Source organism: Leuciscus leuciscus (assembly GCF_965113295.1).
Source record: "Leuciscus leuciscus genome assembly, chromosome: 3".
Classification (NCBI taxonomy): Eukaryota; Metazoa; Chordata; class Actinopteri; order Cypriniformes; family Leuciscidae; genus Leuciscus; species Leuciscus leuciscus.
Window position 1 is genome coordinate 49656033 of NC_138727.1, and position 22665 is coordinate 49678697.

The 22665-nt window shown below is 38.6% G+C and overlaps 2 protein-coding genes across 2 annotated transcripts in view; both read left to right on the forward strand.

The window, feature by feature from the left end:
• LOC309494997 (uncharacterized protein) overlaps positions 1-22665 on the forward strand; it is a 730899-nt gene that overhangs the window by 424522 nt on the left and 283712 nt on the right. The window lies entirely within an intron of this gene.
• The window catches only part of LOC309494698 (NACHT, LRR and PYD domains-containing protein 3-like), a gene marked incomplete at its 3' end in the record, with an annotated part of 29880 nt that continues 14367 nt past the window's right edge, over positions 7153-22665 (forward strand). The window contains exons 1-5 of the mRNA XM_082164112.1: positions 7153-8091; positions 10044-10157; positions 11663-11758; positions 17863-17958; positions 20239-20319. Coding sequence (XP_082020238.1) covers positions 8033-8091; positions 10044-10157; positions 11663-11758; positions 17863-17958; positions 20239-20319 — 446 coding nt within the window. The 5' untranslated portion in view covers positions 7153-8032. The remainder of the gene's footprint in view (positions 8092-10043; positions 10158-11662; positions 11759-17862; positions 17959-20238; positions 20320-22665) is intronic.

A 22665-nucleotide genomic window follows, 5' to 3' on the forward strand; every position in this document is an offset into this window, starting at 1 on the left:
AAGGCTTCAGAGTTGTTTCCTCAGAGGTCCTCTTGCCTGGTGCCCGTCTACCTTGACCATGAAGAACAACAGGACACCCTTTATGCTCTTCTGAAGTCAGCACTGCAAACACCAACACAACTGAGCTTCACGGATGAAGTGTAGTTCATCTTTAGTGTTCATGTCCAGAGGTATGCATAACAATATAATGTATGTGTGCATGTTTCTGCACTTTCAAACCCTAATGTATGCTGCTTATGGACAGACCTGAGTATATTTGAATTAACCATTTTCTTCTGATAGCGCATCATGGCCTGGTGGACTGCAGGATTTGTCTCTGCATGATCCTTCTTCTCTGGTCCAGATTTTCATCACAGGTAAGAGTAGAAAATGCATTTGTCCAATGTATCCTTTTTTAACCGTTAACATCATTATGTGATTATGTTCTCCATTTACTATTTCAGTGAAGTGGAAGAATTGAATAGAGGGATAGAGAAACAATTGAGAAAAGAGGAGAGAACATCCAATTGGTAGGTAGAGCTGCTGCATTCTTCACAATCTGGGCTTTAAATATTTAAAGGTCAGGAAAGTCATGTCAATAACATGGTATTTCTATTCATATTTCTTGCATCTCTCTATTAGTTTTTTTCTCAGTTAAGAGGGGCTTTATTGACATGAAAGTTTTAAGAACCTTTTGTTCCCATCAAAATATTTTATCTGTTGATGTTCATGCCGTAAAATCTTCATATTTCCACAAGATCAACAGCGCTTCAACACACAAAAACTCTTCAAGACATTCAACTCTCTCCTCTGTCCACCTCCTCTTTAACTGCTGATGATTTTGCTAACTTCTTCACCAACAAAACAACAACTATCAGCAGTCAGTTCTCAGCTCCACACACACAGGAACCCAGACCAACCTCTCCCACAGCCAATAACCTTCTCTCCTCCTTCTCTCCACTAACCGAGGCAGAAGTATCTAAACTTCTCCTCTCCAGTCATCCTACCACCTGTCCTCTAGACCCCATCCCCTCACACCTTCTACAAGCCATCTCTCCCAGCACTCAAACACATTAAACACATCACTTGTAGAGAGTTACAGACCTGTCTCTCTTCTACCATTCACAGCGAAAACACTTGAACGAGTTGCTTTCAACCAAGTAACATCTTTCCTGTCTCAGAATAACCAGCTGGATGTCAACCAATCTGGTTTCTAGAAAGGTCATTCAACCGAGACGGGCAGCGATCGGGCCAAATTCACTCAGTTTCCCGCCGGGGACTCGTCCTCCATAGACAGCGTCTCTGAGCCTGGCGGCCCCAGAGCGTTGACCTTTGACCTGCTGAACATGGTGATCTGCTTCCTGGAGGCGTCTGATTGATACTTTATACTCTTTTAACAAGTAAAAGACCGTTAATATAATTGTTCTATGTAACTGAACTACGCCTTCAGGTTGTTGTTCTTGTGTGGTTGTGTTTTAAATCTACTGAGCTTTGATCATAAAACTAAGCATTTAAATATAATTTTACTAAGTTTCTATAGAGTTCTTGATAGAGATATAGAGTGATGACTGATATTTATGTGCATTTTATAGAAGCAGTCCATTGTATTGTCATAAAGATGTTGATTTACATTATGAACTATCAGAATATCATCTTGTTTTTATTTTGGACATAATATCAACATCTGCAGCAAATTGCATATTTTTGCTCAGTTTGGGCCTCTGAATAAAATTAAGGTGTTTTACTAAAGACAAAGTTCTCCACACTTGCAAAGGCCGTAGAAAATGAGTAAGAGTATCCAGAGGATCCAGCCTTGAACTAAATCAGGATACAGAAACACTAGTACTCATAGTCAATGGGTAATAATTTGACGTCATGCCTACAGATTCTGATTAACATTACAGATCATTCTAGCAATGTAAGAAACTTTGGTAAGGGTCACTGGTGAATCATAAATGATAAATCTATATGGGCTGCTGTTGAATTCTCCTGGAGACTGTTCCTTTAGCAGGGTCACATGCGTCTCATAATAATAATAATAATTAACAACCCCTGAAAGCACAGTTAGATACAATATAGGCGATATATATATTCCCTTCAGGGCTGAGTTGTGTCGGCACTTCACTGGATCAGAACATGAAAACTACATCCACACAGAATAAGAATAAAGTTCAAACTGACAATTGTATTTCTACAAAAAATGGCTCATTTGGTTGTATGAGCAAATTAAGTACAAAACACGTTCATATTTATTCTCTGAAAGCCGGGCTAAACGAGTAAACACTGTTACTGCATTCTGACATCGATCAGACTCTTCATCACCTCTCAGATACAGATACAGACATTGCCTGTAATATAGATACCAGAATATATACACTGGTTTTAAGAAAACTATTGATTTCCAATTTAATATAAAAAGAGGGATTGTAAAACCCCTGCAGTTGTTGTTATATCACAGCTGAAGGTTTTTCTCCTCTGAGATCAAACTCACACCTCAGAGAACTGGATCTGACTGGGAATATAATACAACATGCAAGTGTGAAGAGTCTCTCTGTTGTAAAAGATAATCCACATTATAAACTGGAGACACTGCTGTGATTATTGATTCATATCATACAGTATCATATAATAATGTCATATGAACTAGTCAATCCTCTGAACAGATGTGTCAGCAGCACTCAGCAGTAATTTCCCATAATGCATGTGTTACTGTCTGTGTTTTATTTCACTGACAGCTTTTAGATGATGGTGAATATGGAGCCACTGGAGAGACGTTATCATCAAAACCAAAGTCACGGTGACTTCACTGCTGTGTGTCTGTGATATTTCTATTAATGACTTTATATCAATGTAAATATTTTTGTGAAAGAAGATCTATTAAAATATTTTTCGCATCCATGTACTGGTGGACTTTTTTATCATCTCAGTCAACAGCTCAATATAATTAATGAGCAATTAAAAAGCTTGAGTTTTTTATTTGTGGGTTAATGGCCAATCCTGGATGTTTTGTTGGGATGCTATAGATAATGATGTTTATTATTATTATTATTATTATTATTATTTTACCATCCAATTTGTGAGAAATAGATTTTTGGGGACTATGAATTTAAAGGTAAAAGGGCCGTTCCACCGAATGGGTGACATTTGCTTGTTGTAACTCTTCAAAATTAAACTTAATTTTTTTTCAACACTGAATCTATTACTACACATATTTAACTATTCAAAATGTGTTTTGGTCAATCTCAGGCAACTTTATAATTTTTTTTACAAGGTTTCTAAGCAGAAGATGGACGCATGTTTCTCAGTCCTGTTACCGAAACTCATGTGCCATTTAAAAAGCATGTTTAAAAGCACGTCAATTAATTCCTTTGTTTTCCCCACAAGAAAGTGTTTATTTTAAAGAAATAGTTGGTTATATGTTCAAATAATTGATATTTGTGACAATAAAATCACTATATATTAAGGCAAGGTGTATTTTAATAAAAAAAAACATTTTAATAAAAAACCAATAAAAGCTATATTTTCATTTTAAAGAAGTATTAAAGCCTCAGGTTTTAATATTTTTTTTTTGAATTTAATTTATTAAACAATTGTTTAAATGATGGACCAAACAAAACTGATAAAAACATTGGTTTAACTTTAAAAAAAAAATAATAATAATAATAACAGGAATGAATACTTGGTAACAGGAATGAGAGTCCATATGTGTGTGCATGTGTGTGTATGAGAGAGACATGACTGTGCGCATTTCTGTGTTGAAGTGATGTACTATGTGCTAGTCGTACTTCACAGCGAAGGAGGTGGAAAGAGAAAGAAGGAGAGAGAGGTCTCTGTACTCAGCGCTGATCAGAGCACACACCACCAACACACACCACCAACACACACCACCATCAAGCTGTTCTCTGTGGATGAGGACGATCTAGAGCAGGCAGTGCAGGCTATGCCTCAGAACATCCCAACAGTTCCCTCAACTATGCGCCTTTATCAAGTTGTGACCTTAGAAAGAGGTGGCCTTATCTGCCGTGGTGTAAGTTGTACATGCGTAGCTATGAAGAGGCTTCAGTGCCAGTGCCCTGGATCTCAGGCCTTCAGTTTCCTGCGTGACAATCAAACTCCAATATAAGACAACACGGTTGACTGGAGCAATTCCGAGGTCATTGGAAAGTGGTGTGTGGTTAAATATGGAGATGACCTTTACCCCGGGACTGTGATGGCAACAGATGATTCTTAATCCAGGTGAAATGCATGTACAGCAGAGGTCTGAACAGCTTCTCTTGGCCTGTTCGAGATGATGTACTTTGGTATCTATTAGATGATCATGATGTACTTCGTCTCATCCCTGCTCCTTTGCCAGTCAGTGCCCGCCATGTGGAGATACAGAGAGATGTATGGTTAGAGTTTACAAAGTAAGCTGAGAAGTAGCTCTGTCATTATCTTAGATCAGAGAGGTTTCTCTGCTGAATGAAATTGCCTTAGATCGAATTATTTACTTTCTGCCAAATGTTCTTCTGTCACCACTTCCATTTTCTATTCCATGTTGTTTTTCTGTGGTACTGTTTGCTCTTTTTTAAATGGCAGCTGTTTCTTTAATTGTCACAATATACATAAAATTGTGAGTTTTTACATGTTAAATACTACTAAGTGCATGATTAAGTTGGACGTTTTTACATATAATTTCCTTTGATGAAATTCCTTTCCTTTGTTGAGATTTTTAACTTCAACATGTAATGTGACGTTTGTATGGCTATTCTCGGGATTTATAAACTACAAAAAAAAAAGTACTTACCCTTGTTATGTCCTATGCCCTTGTAATTTTTTTTTAGTTGTATTGCCAGTTGGTTTTTATATGCCAAAAGATGATTTGTTTTAATAAAGATATGTTTTCTTCTATGATTGTATTTTTCTAAATAATTCTAGATTACCTCCCATATGGAAGCAGATTGTCATGGCCTAATGTTCCATAGGTAACTAGTATGTATATGGAAGTAAATAAGTTCATAACTCTTGTCCATAATGCATGCAAATACATTACTGCAATGACAAACAATAGGTGACTAAAGACCCTCTCGGTTATTGAAAGCTCAGTTCTGTTACTGTCATTAATTTGATATTTTAAAAGAAAAATGACATTTGACAGTCAAACGGATCTCACCATAGTAACGTGCACTACATTGCATTTTGGACAAGACCCTTTTTAATAATAAATGTCTTGTCAAAAGTATACATATTTCTTAATTGTAATGTGATGTCATCCCTGAAACTGGACATTTTCAGTAATCTGAATGGCAATTATGATTTAAAACATAATTTTTTAAAATATGACATAATCTGAATGAAAAGAGGGACCAAAATACTACTTATATATGTGCAAACTGTTGCATATTTGTAATTGGAAGTATTATAATATAGTAACACTTTAGTCTGTAAGGAAAATATCAAAACATTAAATAAATAAACAGTCATAAAATAATAAATGGCATAGCTTGAGATGGCCCAACACAATTCTTGTCATGTTAAGATGTCTTAATTTAATGGGTATTGAAAAAAAATCAGTTTGAAACAATTATATTTTTCAAATTTTGAAAAGGCACCGATTTCGTGGAATGACCCATAAGAAATTACTACCTTAAAACTCATAATTCAGGTGAATTGTATTATATCAGCTAATATTTACAGTATTAAACCAACAAAACAGAGGACTCTACTCCCTCCTGTTACTTTAACTCACTCCTGTTATTTTTCATACAAGTAAAAGGACTGAAAGTAACAGGATGATCAAATACATGGCATATGCCACATAGCATACATGCTAATAGCATGAGGACACTGAGCAAAGTCTAGTGACTTACCAAAAGTTTTTTGTTTTTTTTTATAAATAAAATCTAAGAAATAATTTAGGTAACAGGACAGTATGTTGAGATTGACCTTCTCAGTCATAGTTACAATTTCATCAAATATACAGAAATTAAAATGGGAGGACTTACTTATGGTCTTCCCATTGCCTTCAGAAAATCCAGATGATGGATGCAACTTCCTGTTGAAAATGGTCAACAGGGCCACTGTAATTATTAATGGGATTCATACATTTTGGGGCATCTCGCCCGGGGGGCGGGGTTACGTCCTGCGTCACATCTCTCATGCGAGTACGCAGGACGTAACCCCGCCCCCCGGGCGAGATGCCCCAACATTAGGCTTGTTCGACTTCATACAGCTCTGCGCAGACCGATCGGCAACTGACTTGAAGCAGTGCATGCCGGTTAGAAATTTTGTCTGACTTGATACAGCGCCGACGCCACGTGACTGTGACATATGCCATCAAAGTACCGCGAGAGCATTTCGAGAGTAGCCGGAGAACTCAGCCAGCGCAGCTTCTCAAGAGCGGCTGCACTGGGCTGCAGGAGGGCTGATGACGACACAGCTGTCCCACGATTGGCCGGATTCACTTCATGACAACGATCACGTGTGTTTCGTGTTTATTCGAACACCTTTAGTTACTCTAAAGATCACAAATCAGTTTTTTATAACAGTAAACACTCTTTTCATGTCGTATGTTATATTGTGTCATGTTTATCAAATTAAAACTGATTAAAAAACGTAGCCTATAGACTCCACTTCATTAATAGTAGCAATTATGTTGAACTTTATTCTTTTTCAAACAGACGCTGTATGAAGCAGTACATAAAGTAGGCCTATTGAATAAAAATGTCTCTGAAACATCTGTGTATTATTTGGCCAATATTACATTTATTTCACTTCAGCTGTGGTAAAGTACGCGAACACCACGTGAGCGGTCACTACGGGAACCAGAAAGTGTCCGACTTCACGTCTCCGTTTGCAGCTCCTCCCCGCCTGCACGCGGCTACTCTCGCCGATCGGTTACATCCAGCCGCAGCCGATGTCGAACACACCTATTTATGAATCCCAATTATTAATGTTCAACAAAATTGTGGAATGTTCCAAGTTTTTCAGAGGGGGGATGGTTAGGGTAACAGGACTGAGTGAAAACCTGGGGGTACGACTAAAATGTGTATTTTATCTAAAATATTAGATTTTAAAGCATAGATTGGATATAAAGTCACACAACAATGCAAAAAAAAAATTACGATTTTTGAAGGATTTTATTATTATATTTCATGGTAAAGTTTACAGATAGAGAGTGAGGGCATTCAGAAAATGCAATTTTATTAATGTTTTTAATTATACATTTTAAATTTGTAGTTAGCTTAATGTGCAGGACATTTTGCTTAATAATAAAATGTATTTTAGAGTTAATTTTCATGCAATTTTATACATATAATGTCCTGGGGACAGAAATGTCACCCTTTCGGTGGAATGGCTCAAAACTGTTTCTTCACTGTTAATGTGTTTTCCATCACCGTTTGTCATTTTGATTTTCCCCTAAAATGCTGAAACGAATATAGCGTGAAAGTTTCGCAACATATTTTGTCTGTCAACGTTCATGAATATTTAATTAGAAGGACGCTGTTGTTCAGTTTGATTGGTCGAGTTTCAAACAGCTGACCGTTAGATTCAACAGCATTGATTCACATTAACTGCGCTCATACGAAGGGAAATAAGAGGGAATGACAATGACAAACTATTATTTTTTATTGATCTTTAATTTCAATATTGGAAGGATATTCATAAAATCTGTGGAAAGCACTTGCCTACTCCTGCTTTCTTTTCTTGAGGCATAACTCCTTCAAAACGCAGTAGCCTAGTACAAACGCGGATACCTTCTGAAAGCCTCATACATCCATTATTGTTATTTCCATGTTCGTCTGTTGTTTTATTGACTTCCTTCTTCCTCTTTTAGAGTAGTTCGACGCACAAATAGTAGGCCAATACCTACGCGAGAAGTGTATAATCTCTTCGTCAGGTGTGTTTGGCCATATCATGTCGGGGGAAAAGATCGCGCACGCCCCTTTTCTGTTCACCTGAGGTGGTTATCAAGGAGAAAGTAAAATCCATCGGCCTGCTGCCATTTTAAGACGGAAACATCTTGACAGTAATATCAAAGTGTCGAGTTTCCCTTCATTTAGCTTTTAGATTGATGGAACATCATGGAGGCCAGCATTATGATGACCCGTCCACAGATATATTTCCACACAGGTAAGTGTTACAGATACAGTGATATAATTATATTTTAATTTTGTGTTTTCTACCTGCCGCCATGTCCTATCCATAGCACCAATGTGTCTTGCGAGCTATAATTTAAAGTGTACATAATTTTTTTATGGTTTAAAGTAGAATAAACTAGACATATTTTGTTTGAATTTGCATTGGGAACGCCTATACATCGAGTTAGAAAAGATATATTCAGACTGTGTTCAACGATGTGTTTTGACAATCTTCTTTTTAAAAACACTAGTGCGATTTTTGTATTTGGATATTTGGCTTCTGACATCGTATTTACATGCATAATAATTTAATGATATAAACACTTTTAAAGTTATTTTGGCCCCAGTACAGGAATACCCATTGTAAATAATGTGATGCAGTTTAATGATATTTGCCAGAAAAGGTTATTATTTACTCTGACATTCAACCTCGAAACTTGTAATGTAAAAGGTTTGGAACAAAACATGTTTTAAAATATTTTGTTTCATCCGTCCTGACCGCCAGGGGCACTAGTGGATCATCACAGTGCCAGCTAAATCCATAAATCAAGGGAAGAGAAAGGAAAAATAAAAATAACTACAATATAAATGAATAAATAAAAGGTGCCAGGGGGAGGTAGAAATATAAAAATCAAAAATACATTGAGGTATAAAAAATATAAAATAAATTGTGTATAGTTCACAAACCTTAAATCCTTTTAGCTTTTTATTGTATTGTCAGTGTAGACTGACTTTACTTAAGTCAACAGTCATAAAGTTTGGTTTCTTGTTAGAAAACCTTTTTCACCTCATTTCTAACATGATACGTTTGGTGTAAGAACCACACTTTTTCCTAGCAAATCAATTTACCACTCAATAAATAGTAATCAGAAACACATTTAAATAGCATGTGAGTGCCTGAAGAGACTGAACCAATTCAAAACCCTCTGAGTATTTAAAAAAATGTATGTAAAAATAGTGTAGTCAAAAGAAAAAAAGTATTTTCTCCAATGTATATATTTTTTAAGGATGTGAGACGATCAAACCGAGCTAATGTGGCTGTTATACTTGAGGCTCGGCCTGTCACTGTCTGACTTTGGTATATTATCTCAACCTATCTAGCTGATGCTGACCACTGCCCTGCAGAGTTTAGTTCCAGCCTAATCAAACACTTGAAGAAGCTAACTAAAGTCTTCAGAGTTACTAGAAGATTACAGGTAGGAGAGTTTGATCAGGGTTTGAGCTGAACTCTGCAGGACAGTGGCCCTCCAGGGCCGGATTTGAGGACCCTGCTCTAGTGCTTAGGCAACGCCTTTGGCAGTCATCCAGAATTCACAGAACCACAGTTTTCTATGTAACTAGCAGTATAATTATTAATGTGTGATTTTTGCTTTGAGGTTCCCAAACCCTCAGCAACACCTGGGATCCTTTCTTGAATTTTGTTTGAATCCTGATTCTGACTTGGATAATATTTAACACTGAATATCTCAGTACGTCACTGGATGTTTTTCTTTGTTACATCTTTTTAATTATTATTATTATTTTTAATTATTTGTATTTATTTATTTAGTGTCTTGTTTTCCTCTTTTCCGCCGTTGTGTGGGGGTGGTAAAGGTTCAGGGCTTAGTGTATTTATTGCCAGGATTATTTGCTGATCATTTCAGTGAAAGTGATAGTTTATGTTGCCCTGAAAAAAAGGCCAATACAATTTTTAATTAATGTGTGGCACATTCTACAGAGACACATAGAAGCTGGGTGATATTACCACAACCTTATGTGTCCTCATATTTACAATTTGTGCTTTTAGCTTAACAGTTAAAAGTGGGTAAAGTGTGGTTTTCAGGCACAAATGGCACAATTTCCTGTTGGTAAGTATTTCATTTAGCATAATTATTCAGTTAATCAACAATCAATCAATCATTATCACAGTGTCTTATTATAATTTCACTTGATGTTTTGTTTCAGTTCAGTCCAGATGCAAAGACCAAAGTCATCTGAACCCAGCTGTGTGTCCATGAAGAGTGACCGGTCAATGGATCCTCCACTTAAGTTTAGTGGACACACTGATCCTGGGTTTAGGTAAACACTGTATTAAACTGTCTTCATACATCTTCTGTGTTGAAACGAAGAAAGAATTATATAGTGCCTGACAAATGGACGTGTACCTTAACAGTCGCACTTGCTGTAATATCTGCAACAGTATATCATATATTAATAGTTAATTCAGTCACCCAAACCAGTTAATTACAAAAATCATGAAAATAAAAGTGTGTGTGTGTGAATTACATTCACTTGATGTGTTCAATTTGCTCAGATCAGACCAGCCAGAGCCCAGCTGTGTGTCCATGAAGAGTGATCGGTCAATGGATCCTCCACTTAAAGGAGAAGTTCACTTTTAAAAAAACTTTTGCTGATTATTTACTCACCCCCATGTCATCCAAGATGTCCATGTCTTTCTTTCTTCAGTCGAAAAGAAATTAAGGTTTTTGATGAAAACATTCCAGGATTTTTTCACATATTATGGATTCCATTGGGACCCAAACGGTTCAAGGTCCAAATGACAGTTTCATTGCAGCTTCAAAGGGCTTTAAACGATACCAGACGATGAATAAGGGTCTTATCTAGCGAAACGATCGGTCATTTCAAAAATAAAAATAAAAGTTTACGTTTTATAAGCACAAATGTTCGCCTTGCTCTGTTCTGTGATGCGCGTTCGTGACGTCAAGTAATACGCAATTACGTTGAAAAGGTCACGCTTGAAAAATTGAAGAAAATGTTCTTTTTGGCTTTTTAATATTAAAACACTCAGGATGCGCACACGAAATGGGCATTTTAAACGATAAACTGACACAAACACATTTGAAAATGTTTATATGGTCCTCCTTCCGCACATTTGTAAACACATCAAACTTGACCTTTTCAACGTAATTGCGTATTACGTGACGTCACGAACGCGCATCACAGAACAGAGCAAGGCGAACATTTGTGCTTATAAAACTTAAACTTTTTTATTTATTTTTGAAATGACCGATCGTTTCGCTAAATAAGACCCTTATTCATCGTCTGGTATCGTTTAAAGCCCTTTGAAGCTGCAATGAAACTGTCATTTGGACCTTGAACCGTTTGGGTCCCAATGGAATCCATAATATGTGAAAAAATCCTGGAATGTTTTCATCAAAAACCTTAATTTCTTTTCGACTGAAGAAAGAAAGACATGGACATCTTGGATGACATGGGGGTGAGTAAATAATCAGCAAAAGTTTTTTCAAAAGTGAACTTCTCCTTTAAGTTTAGTGGACACACTGATCCTGGTATTAGGTAAACACTGTACAAAAACATTTATTTTATTACATCTGTGTTGAAAAAAAGAAAGATTTGTTCAGTGTCCGTAAGCAATACATTTCAGAAGATATTAAAATATCTCAATCAACAGCTCCGATATGTGGATGAGTACTTGCTTAAAAGTCTCCAACAGCATAATAAATATTAATGGAATAATTCAGTCACCTGAATCAGTTTAATACAAAAGTCACACATTTAAGAGTGTGTGAATTACATTCACTTGTGTTTAATTAAATCCACAGACTGGACCCTCCAGGATTCAGCTGTGTGTCCATGAAGAGTGACCGGTCAATGGATCCTCCACTTAAGTTTAGTGGACACACTGATCATGGGTTTAGGTAAACACTTTAAACCGTTTGTCTTATTACATCTTCTGTGCTGAAATTAAATAATTTTTCAGTGCCTGTATTCAATGCATTACAGAAGATAAGCTCTTGTTATCAAGTATTCAACATTATATATCACATTATAATTAATTCAGTCACCTGGGTTTTGGGGCCAATACAATAATGTTGTTGTTGTGGTTGTTGTTGTTTTTGACAAGCAAGGACTGTGGCCCGTTGCTTTGTCTTCTGTATTAACAGCATAAACCCAATCACAATGCACGCGCACCTCCTAGTGTTCTTTATATAAAACACAAAGAAAAAAACCTACATGATACTATTGCTTAATAACTTAACAGCTTTAACTAAAAATATACACAAGCTTAACTGAAATTATTTTCATAAGAGTGTTTTCCAACATAATGATAGAAATATTAAAGTGTTTAAAGCTTAATTTTTCATAAGGCACTAATTTGCAGACTCTCAGTAAGCTGCAGTTGCAGGATCCACTTGTTTTTAAGCAGCAAATAAATGGGTGGTGTCCGACTGGACCGATTCTGGATTGTAGTGGTGGGCCGGCAGGGCTGATTTTTTTTTTTGTCTCAGTCCAGCCCTGAGTTTAGTGGTGCCGTGCAGGTAAAATGAAAGGTGATTTGAGACAGGGATTTTTGCAGCAGTATTTATTCAAATAAACGAGATAATCTGACAGGCAAGGTAGCACACAAATGGAACTTGAAGGATAATTCCGGTATTTAACACCTTGAGTCTATTTTGTAGTTTGTTATGGATGAACTAGAGTGGTGGACACAGAAATTTTGACGATGGGTCCTGTCTAGACTTTTTGACTCTTTTAGAATCACCTTTGACCGCTTCAGAGTGGCTGTCTATGGGCATGCACGAACATGTCCTTAAAACAACCCTTAACGTTCGTTTTCAAAACTGTGCAACTCACCGAGTGGTTAGTGGTGTTTGTTGATGATTAAAAACAAATATATCGGCGCAATGTATGATTTCAATACGTGTTATTTGCTATAGTGGAACTACTTTTTCAGATACCTCACAACCGCGTATAAACTTCCGCTCGATATTTGAGTCTGAAAAGTTAGCACACTCTCGACCACTTGATGGCGACAACCACTTTGCCGTACAAGGACGCTGTGCGGCACTCGGTGTCTAGCGCATAGAGCACAGTTGCTATGCTATGCTCACGCTAGCCTTCTGAGAGACGGAGAACTGAGCAAAAAGACTACAACCAAATGTAAACAGCCCCCTTTTCCGTTTCCGGTAGCGCAGTAATATCAATGAGCAATGAGTCCTCCAACAGAAATCAATGGAATTTTACAAAATGACAAATAAAACACGACAGAAACTGTATTTCGCTACGCTAATTGTTTTTAATCATCAACGAACACCACTAACCACTCGGTGAGTTGCACAGTTTTGAAAACGACCGTTAAGGGTTGTTTTAAGGACATGTTTGTGCATGTCCATAGACAGCCACTCTGAAGCGGTCAAAGGCGATTCTAAAAGAGTCAAAAAGTCGAGACAGGACCCATCGTCAAAATTCCTGTGTCCACCACTCTAGTTCATCCATAACAAACTACAAAATAGACTCAAGGTGTTAAAGTGTAACTTGCAGGTTAACCACCACAACCAATTAATGTGTAAATTAAAGTGCTCAATATGTATATATGTAAAAATTTCTGTCTTAAAATGCGTTAAAATAACATTTATTGGGGTTTCTTCAAAGGTAGCGTGTTTTTACAGCAACTGGGTGATGACGTCATAAAAGGAAGTTGCAACCATACTCTGCTAGACTCCTACTGTTTGTGGCTTGATTATAGAGAACGACTGGGAGACTGAGGAGGTGGGAAACTAGTGTTGTCAAAGTACCGGTACTTCGGTACTGAAAATGTGACGGTACCAGCATTTCTGTAGTACCGGGTATATTCGGTACCCAGTAATAGGCAGCTGCGTTAAGTCGCTTCCATGTTTATCTAAGCACGGGGCTCCAGACTAACTTTCATTACTATGAGCACTGTAGCCGATATATACCACGATATAGTGTCTGTGTATATTAAATTGCAGAAATACTATTTAAATATTAACCTTGCATGTTCTGTTTGTCTCCGTGTGAATGAATGGCGCAGACGCGCGTGTCATTTACCTCACACACACACACACACACACACACACACACACACACACACACACTGAAGCACGAGTGATGCTCGCGCTGTTTTCAGTCTAGCTGCTGCCAGTCACGATATGATGACATGATGAAATTCATCTCCAGAGCCACTCTGAGTCATTTTACCGTTTCATTTGAGAAAAACTATCGTCATATCATACACGCACAGAAACTCAAAGGTCTTCACGGCAACCCGTCAAAATAAAAGTTCGGTTTAATTTTGCGTGCATGCTGCCTGAACCCGTTTGTTTTGCGAATAGCTTACTCTCATTTCTGGCAGGATCAAGGTCCTCTTGAAGCCAGCACGCACGATTATGTTTACAATTGAGTTATTTCAATATAACTGCTAGCCTACTTGCCATTAGACTACAGTAACTCTAAGCTTGGAGTTCCTTTTATGACGTCACGCCCAGCCTAGTGGAAGGGAGCGGGAGTGCTTAAAACCACTAAAAAGTACCAACTTTTCATATTATATTCAGCATTTTGGTATGAAAAACATACAAAACAGTGGTGGGCGGTTCTTATCTTTATGTTTATTGCATTTTCTTAGAGAAAAATTTTACCTGCAAGTTACACTTTAAAGGAGCCGTATGTAAGATTGTGGCCAAAACTGGTACTGCAATCACTTTCAAATTACTGTAGAACGGTGTATCCCCTCCCCCTCCCCCCTGACTCGAGGTTGCCAGATAGGCTGCAGGATCCAGCAGGAACGTAGGCTGCTACGTAGCTGTGGTAACTAGAGCAGAACTGGCAACCCCGATGCCGAAACACTACTGACTTCGTGATTGGTAGATAGGTGGAGGGTGGCGCTTCAGGCCAAAACACAAGATGACAACATCAACATCAGTTGAGGGCTGCAACTTCACTTTTTAAATGACAATATCCTGGCCAGACTACTGTGTTCAGTGATATAAGTATTTGAAATGAACATGATTTCTTAATGTCTAGTGACATATCAGGGCCATTTTATGATTAATTGAAATACATTTCTTACATACAGCTCCTTTAAATACCGGAATTATCCTTTAACCCTCTGAGGTCGACAAACGCGCCCACGCGTTTTGCTGGATTTTTTTCAGTTCAGTTCAAAAGAAATTAATTTTGCTCTGTTGACTTTGATATTACAAGCAAGTTTCATACATCAATCGATTCTGTTAAATGTGTATTATTTTTGTGTATACTCACAATAAAAACAAAGTGTTGTGCTTTTTGCCAAATAAAGAAAAATAAACGTGATGCGAGTTCTGCCTTCTCTCTGTCAGAGAAGACCATTCTGAAACGCGTCCGAAAATGAACAATAACTCAACGAATACTGAGTCAAACAGGCATACAGTCACACAGGCATGAAGCTTGAATTCTCTTCTTTAAAATGAGGTAATTTATATAAAAAAAAAATATTCTCATCTTGTGAAATCTGTGTTAAAAGAGAGCGATTCCAGTCGAGCTCATTAGAGCTCATTCAAAGGTAATGTGACTCCGCCCACGGAGAGCGCGCGCAATTCAAACGCAAATTACTGAGGCAAACCTGTGAACGCCCCCATATCAGCTCGAGAAAACACAAGTTTAATCATATCATTGTAGCCTACGTGTTTACACCATCTGGCAGCGCTGTGAGGAATAATAATAACGGAAAATCTACCTCAGAGTGCGGGTATTGCAGGAGAGAGGATCCGAATATGTAGTAAGTTTTTTTTCCTTCTCAAGTTAATCGCGTTTCTGTGAATGAATGAACGGCAGCCGCAGAGATGCGCGCTGTTTATCACAGCTCGCAAAAAGACAGTTTAAATTTAAATTGCGTCTCTGTGTGAATGAATGATGATGTTTTAGCAAACTGTATTGCTATACTGAGATGAGTAAACTGAAAATTAACATTTATATGCCCTAATATTTCATAAAAACAACGTTACAGTCAGGCGTTTCTGTTTGTGAATGAATGTTTCAGTTTTAGCAAACTGTATTGCTATACTGAGTAAAAATCGACTGAAATGTTGAAATAAAATGTATTTGTATAAGCAACGTATTAAACTGCAAATTAACATTTATATTTCTTATAATAAAAACGAAAGACCTATGTTACAGACATATGAAAGACAACATTTCGTTGATTAGTTTTGGATAGATTATACATTTTTACTGTAAAATATCTGCCAACTCAAATAAGCCAATATTTGTTTGCCAATATTTGCTCATGTTAAATATAGTATGTTTTGTCAAAAATAAAGTAATCAAATAATCAATCAAATCCTTAACTTTGAAATATGTATGATAAAATGTATACTTTAGTTTTTACAAAGAAAGATTACACTTGAATTGTTGTAATTGTAACCTTTTTAATAAAAAAATATATTTACAAGGTAGATGTAAACAAACTATTAAAAGGTAATAAGGTAATAAGCCTTTTCTTTAAATAATTTTTATTGTGTTTTATTAGTGACAAATTTGGGGAGAGGATAAATATTCCAAAACTGAAAATACAGTATGAGAATTAACTGCACAATTACTAGACATGTTTTCCTTGGATATTATAGGCCAAATTGCAAGCACACTATGTGGAAAAATAAAAAATAATTGAGATGCTTCCAACTGTTGCTCTTGCATTCTTGTGGCTCAGTGACTCACCTGAATGAAAGGGTCATTAAGTATGCGGGCCCCATTGTCTCCTAAGGTGTGAACCACTAAATATGCATGATCGTTGACGCCCACTCCGCATATTGCCTTTCCAAACAGAAAGTGCTTTGCAAAATTCAAATCAATGTATTGTGTTATGTGAATGATAAGGGCAGGATGATTTTCACATCATTTTGAAGAAAAAACACTAGGCAATGACATCTATTAGACAAAAGTCTTATTGGCACATATTTAGTATGTGTTTTATGGCCTTATTTCAGAAACTTTAGTTTTTAGTTTTTTCAATAACCACGCATAAACATTATTCTCTCAAAAATGCAGACATGTACATTCTTGTTGCTCACATATTATGGTAGCCCTGTTTGTGCTAAATAGTGTGTAATTTTTTTTTGCCATTAATATGTTTATAAGCAACTGAAAAAAGCACAAATGTCAGGGCATGTCAGAACATCTCAAGGACCCCAAAAACCCCTCAGACCTCAGAGGGTTAAAGGGATACTTCACCTCTGGAAAGATGAATGTGTATTTAAAATAGGTCATTTATGTAGAAGAAATGTGAAGAAATTTTTGAATTTGGAGCTTTCTAGACTGAGAAAAGCCAGAAAATGTATTTTTGGCTTATGTGGATGAAAGACAAAAACTCCCAGAATGCACTTGAATTCAGATTCACCAATCGGAATGAATTCAGTTAGATTGAAACAAAAGGTGTGCATGTAAACAATGAATGGCGACTGCAGAAAGCAAAAGCCGAATCCCGGACATTTTGGACAATCTCAACGGCCGGACATGTCCGGGAAAAAGAGGATGGTAACCCCTAATACTCAGCTTTCTCCTACTACTCAGCTTTCTCCACAGAACAAGAGCCTGCTAGCTTAGCTTCCAAAGAAAGACGGCTGAAACTATGTGTACATTCTGTGAGTGAGATCCCACCTCCTATGGGCGGGTTGAAAACATGCGGGACAGCCCCTCCTACTGGCTGTAGTCTTTAGCCTCTGGCCAAAAAATCCTCAGATGACGCAAAATGATGATTTTTGCGTCATCGGAGGATTTTTCCAGACAAAAAATGCACAAATCTCTCATCTCAGGGGGATATGAGGGTGGAAAGCACGGTAATTCGAAAATACTACAGGTTTTCTACTAATACAAAGCTTAATGCTAAATCCTGAAGTATCCCTTTAAACAGCTTTGCATTTACACAAAGACAATAAACAACAATGGACTGATTAAATTGAGTGATCAAACATAGCCATGCTAATAAGAGTGTCTGAATAACATTGTTGTGTTCAACTTCAAACCACAGACTGGACCCTCCAGAACCCAGCTGTGTGTCCATGAAGAGTGACCAGTCAATGGATCCTCCACCTAAGCTTGGTGGACACACTGATCATGGATTTAGGTAAACACTGAACTAAAGTATCTTTATCTTATTACATCTGTTTTAACATTCTTTTAAAGGGGTCATATAATGGTACATGCACTTTTACAAGTTGATTGCACTGAAATGTCTGTTGGCAGTGCCTGTACACAACCATCCTATCATGATAAAAATCCATCCAGTGGTTTTGTTTTAATCTCCTTATATGTTTGACCATCTCTGAAATCAAGCCGTTCGATATTGTGACGTCATAAGATCGTACGCCCCTCCCGCTATTGTGATTGACAGCCGTGTTTCAACACAAGACCCGCCCTGAGCAAGCTGTGACAGCCGTCGTCATAGTAGTCCGCCATTGTTGATATGCTGGAGTAGAATGGCGTCTAAGCGATTGTGGTGTTCTGTTCTTAGATGTAATAAGGAACACAGCAGTCATTTGGATGTTCCTAAATCCGAGCCGTTGAAGAAGCAGTGGCTGAGTTTTGTTTTTGAAGCGATATGCCCAAAGGATTGATGCGGGGATTCCCTCACGGGGATTCCCCACGATCGTCTGTGCTTTCATGTTTGCGCGAATCATTTCACACCAGACAGCTTCACAAACGAGAAAAAACGGATCGGTACCAACGTGTTCCTGCTGAACCTCCAGAAGATGTGAGTGTAATGTTTTATTAACCTTTATATTAGTATTTATATTAATCTTTGCGAAATTTGCAAACCTTGCTGCAGGCTTCACGATGAATGCCTCTAAGGTTTACACTCAGGGTACATTACAGCATGTTTTCTATGTACGACGTTCTCAATATAATTCATAATCCCACGTTTATAACGAATAACACGTGGTTATTGTGTTAGATACGGTCAGAGAATGTCTAATACGGTGTACCCACAGAACAGAGGGGCGGGGTGAGCAAAGCTCATTATCATTTAAAGACACATGCACTGAAACGGCGTGCTGAAAACAGAGCTGTTTTTGACCAGGTAAAATTAGTGTTTTCTTACAATACTAATGAGAATTTTTAATTAAAGTATATTACAAACTTTTAATTTAGACCCTAAAGAATCATATTAGCTTGTACAAAAATGGCATTATATGACCCCTTTAAAAGAATTGTTCAAATGTAATGTTGTTAAGTGTCCTCAATGCCTGTATTCAATGTATTTAATGAAGATCATAATTTACAGCTTCGATATGTAGACTATAACAGTTAATAGTTCAGTCAGTCACGTTCAACGTTACGTCAGAACTGAACTGACTAATTGGGATCTTTGGGATTACAGCAGAGAGCCATCAGTTAATACACAGGGTGATATGAGGATATCGCCCTCCCACTCCTCTTTTCCATTGCAGACTGTGGAGCTTATGGCTGCGTTTGCTGGTCCTTCCCATGGGGGACTCAGCATCTCATTCGGGGCTCCCGCGGGGGAACGGACGCCGATCGCTGCATCAGAGTGTCGGTTTGAGTCCCCTGGGGACGAAGTTTCGGCTGCTCTGCCCCCTTCGGGGAGAGTAGTGTTGTTTAAGTCCAACCCGGAGCTGACTGCCATGCTTTCCCAAGCCGCCGCGAGCTTCGGGCTCAAGTCAAACCATCCAACATTTTCAGAGCAGCATCCCGCTCCGGTTCCTTTCTTCCCGGAAGTGCCAAGAGGAGATCACAAAGTCGTGGAAGGCACCTTTTTCTGACAGAAATTGCTCTGCTGCCTCCTTTGCTCTCACTACCCCTGTGCTCCACATCGCTGCCCCACTGTGGGTACGTCTGTTAGGCTCGCTTTCCCAGTGCTATCCAATAGTCTCTCTGTATAGGGTCAGAAGGAACACCAGTGATTGACATTCTTCATGCAAAGCCCTGTCCTTTCTTCCACCTCAACTAGACAGCTTACTCTGGTCGCTGGAAGTTCAGTTCTGATGTAACGTTGAACGTTACTGACTGATAGGGGACGTCTAGTTTACTAATGTTACCCCCGTTCCCTGAAGGAGGGTACGGAGACGTTACGTCCCATCACCACAACTCCTGTACCTCTGCTGGAACAGCCGGGACACCGGCTTGGTTCCTCAGTTGAAAACGTAATGTGTTTGCACGGCGCCTTATATACTCGAAAGCGAGGAGTGGATTCCCAGGAAAAATCTCAGGGAAGATCCCAATTCGTCAATTTAGTTCTGACGTAATGTTAGTAACCTAGACGTTCTGTTATGTAGGACAGTACATATTAATAAATATTATACATTAAACAATCAATCATTACAAAAGTGATTAATATAAGAGTGTATGTATTACATTCACTTTTTGTGTTCATCTGAATGCACAGACTGGACCCGCTAGAATCCAGCTGTGTGTCCATGAAGAGTGACCAGTCAATAAATCCTGGACATACTGAACTTGGGTTCAGGTAATTGCTGTACTACACAATTTTTGTTTATTCATTTTTACATTTCCGTTTATGCATTTGATAGACTTTTATCCAGATAGACTTATGTTGTTTCAGGGCCCTGACACTCTTGTCCTGGTTTTATTTGTATTGTTGGGATCATTTGTTTATTCTTCCCATTTTCCAGATACATTTTTCTGTGTTTTGGTTTTGTTTGTCTTTTGTGGGTGTTGTATTTGGAGCATAGGGTCAGGATCTGGTCAGTTCTGGCTAGTCTGTTTTTTCCAGTGTTGGGATCCTGGAACCAGGGCTGTCATTTTCCTTTTGTTTTGGTTGAGCACATGGTCTCTGTGTTGGATTGCCATGTTCTCTTCTGTTTGTTTTTAGTCTACTGCAAGGGTACTCAACATTAATTTTGTTGCCATGTTTACACTGCAGAGTTTCAGGAGTGATGGAAAAAAGACAAGCTTCATATATTCATAAAGATGGCGCCGGTGTCTATGGCTTGCCGTCTGTCTCTGCGCACTTTGTTTGTATTTTCGTTATTTTTGTCAATTATTATTGCAAATGTCAACTCTCTACTGGTCTACGACCGCCAAATACTCCTAGACCTTCGACCCTTGATTAAAAACGTGGTGCCATTTGAGCATGATGGCCAAAAAACTTTCTGTCCTCCGTTTCTTATGGGAATACCAGCTCACCTTCGCCGTGTGTCAGCTCCACTTTTGCGCAGAGCGCGCCGGAGACGCCGGGGGAAACGCGGTGGTTGGCTGGTGAAATTGAGGACCAGGCTGGCGTCTTCTACTATGATTTTGCCTGGAATCCGTCCGGAATTTCGTCGCCTCGCGCCGTGGCGTTCTGCGGACCCGATCGACTCCTGTTTGGTTCCAGTGGCTGGCTTGGACGTGGGGCTCCCTGCTTGCCGTGTTCAGGCTCCTCACCTCCGCTGGCGCGGGGTGAATCAGCAGAATCTCCGGCCGCTTGCTCGGACTACACTGGCTGCAAAAGCCCCGGATCCAGTTAGGTTTGCCCTGGTGAATGCTAGATCGCTAGCAAACAAAACTTTCATCTTGAATGACTTCTTTGAGTCGCGTGATCTGGATTTTCTCTGCGTAACGGAAACGTGGATTCCGGTGGGTGAGTCGAGTGCTTTTTGTGAACTTTTACCGTCTGACTGTTTGTACTTTAACTCCCCGAGGACGTCAGGTCGTGGAGGAGGACTGGCAACAGTCTATAAAACAAATTTTAAGTGTAAACAGCTCGCACTCGCTGTATCCTTTGCCACCTTTGAGGTGAATTTGTTTGAACTGAGCGGTGCATCTCCAGTGCTGTGCGCACTCGTATATAGGCCACCCAAATACAACAAGGATTTCATCACTGACTTTTCTCATTTTTTGGCTGAGTTTGTGCCAATGTATGACTGCCTCCTTATTGTAGGGGACTTTAACATTCACGTGTGCTGTCCTGAAAAGCCAATGGCAAGCGCTTTTTTAAATGTCATTGAGTGTTTTAATCTTGTACAGTGTGTATCTGGCCCCACGCAGGAACGTGGGCACACTCTTGACCTGGTTTTAACTCATGGCTTAACTGTTTCTAATCTTGAAGTCTGTGATGCTTTTTTCTCTGATCATATGCCTGTTGTATTTGAAATTTCCCTCTCTTGTGTCGTAGTTAAACCGTGCGCTCCTGTGCGCCGTGGTCGGATAGTTAACCCTTCCACTGCTGTTCAGTTTTCCTCTGTTTTTAATCTAAATTATGTCTCTCTCTGTCCTAACACAACTGTTGAAGATCTGTGCGCTGGTTTTAATGCTGCTTGTCAAGCAGCATTAGACACGGTAGCCCCCGTAAAAACCAGGCTGTCCAAACCGAGATCTGATCCTTGGCTGAACGATGTCACCCGCGCTGCCAGACGCGAGTGCAGAAGGGCGGAAAGAAAGTGGAAAAGGGATAAACTCCAAGTGTCATTTCAGATACTTAGAGAGAGTTGGTGTTCTTATCAGAAAATTGTAAAATCTGAAAAGACCAAGCATGTTTCTAACATTATTTCTTCTCATGGTCACAATCCTCGAGTTCTTTTTAATACTCTCAAAACTGTTTTAAATGTCCCACAACTTCAGTGCTTTGAGAACCCATCAAAAGTGTGTGAGGAGTTTCTTCATTTTTTTATTCACAAGGTGGAGAGCATTAGGGCCCTTATTGGTCCACCTTTGTATGACCCTGGCATTTTTGTAACCTGTTCTGCTGTTTTGAACCAGTTTGAGCCTGTTAGCTTGCCTTTTTTAGAAAAGATTATTGGTCAAATGAAGATCAATGGCTCCCCCAATGATGTGATTCCCCCTCGTCTTTTTAAAGAGGTTTTTCCTACAG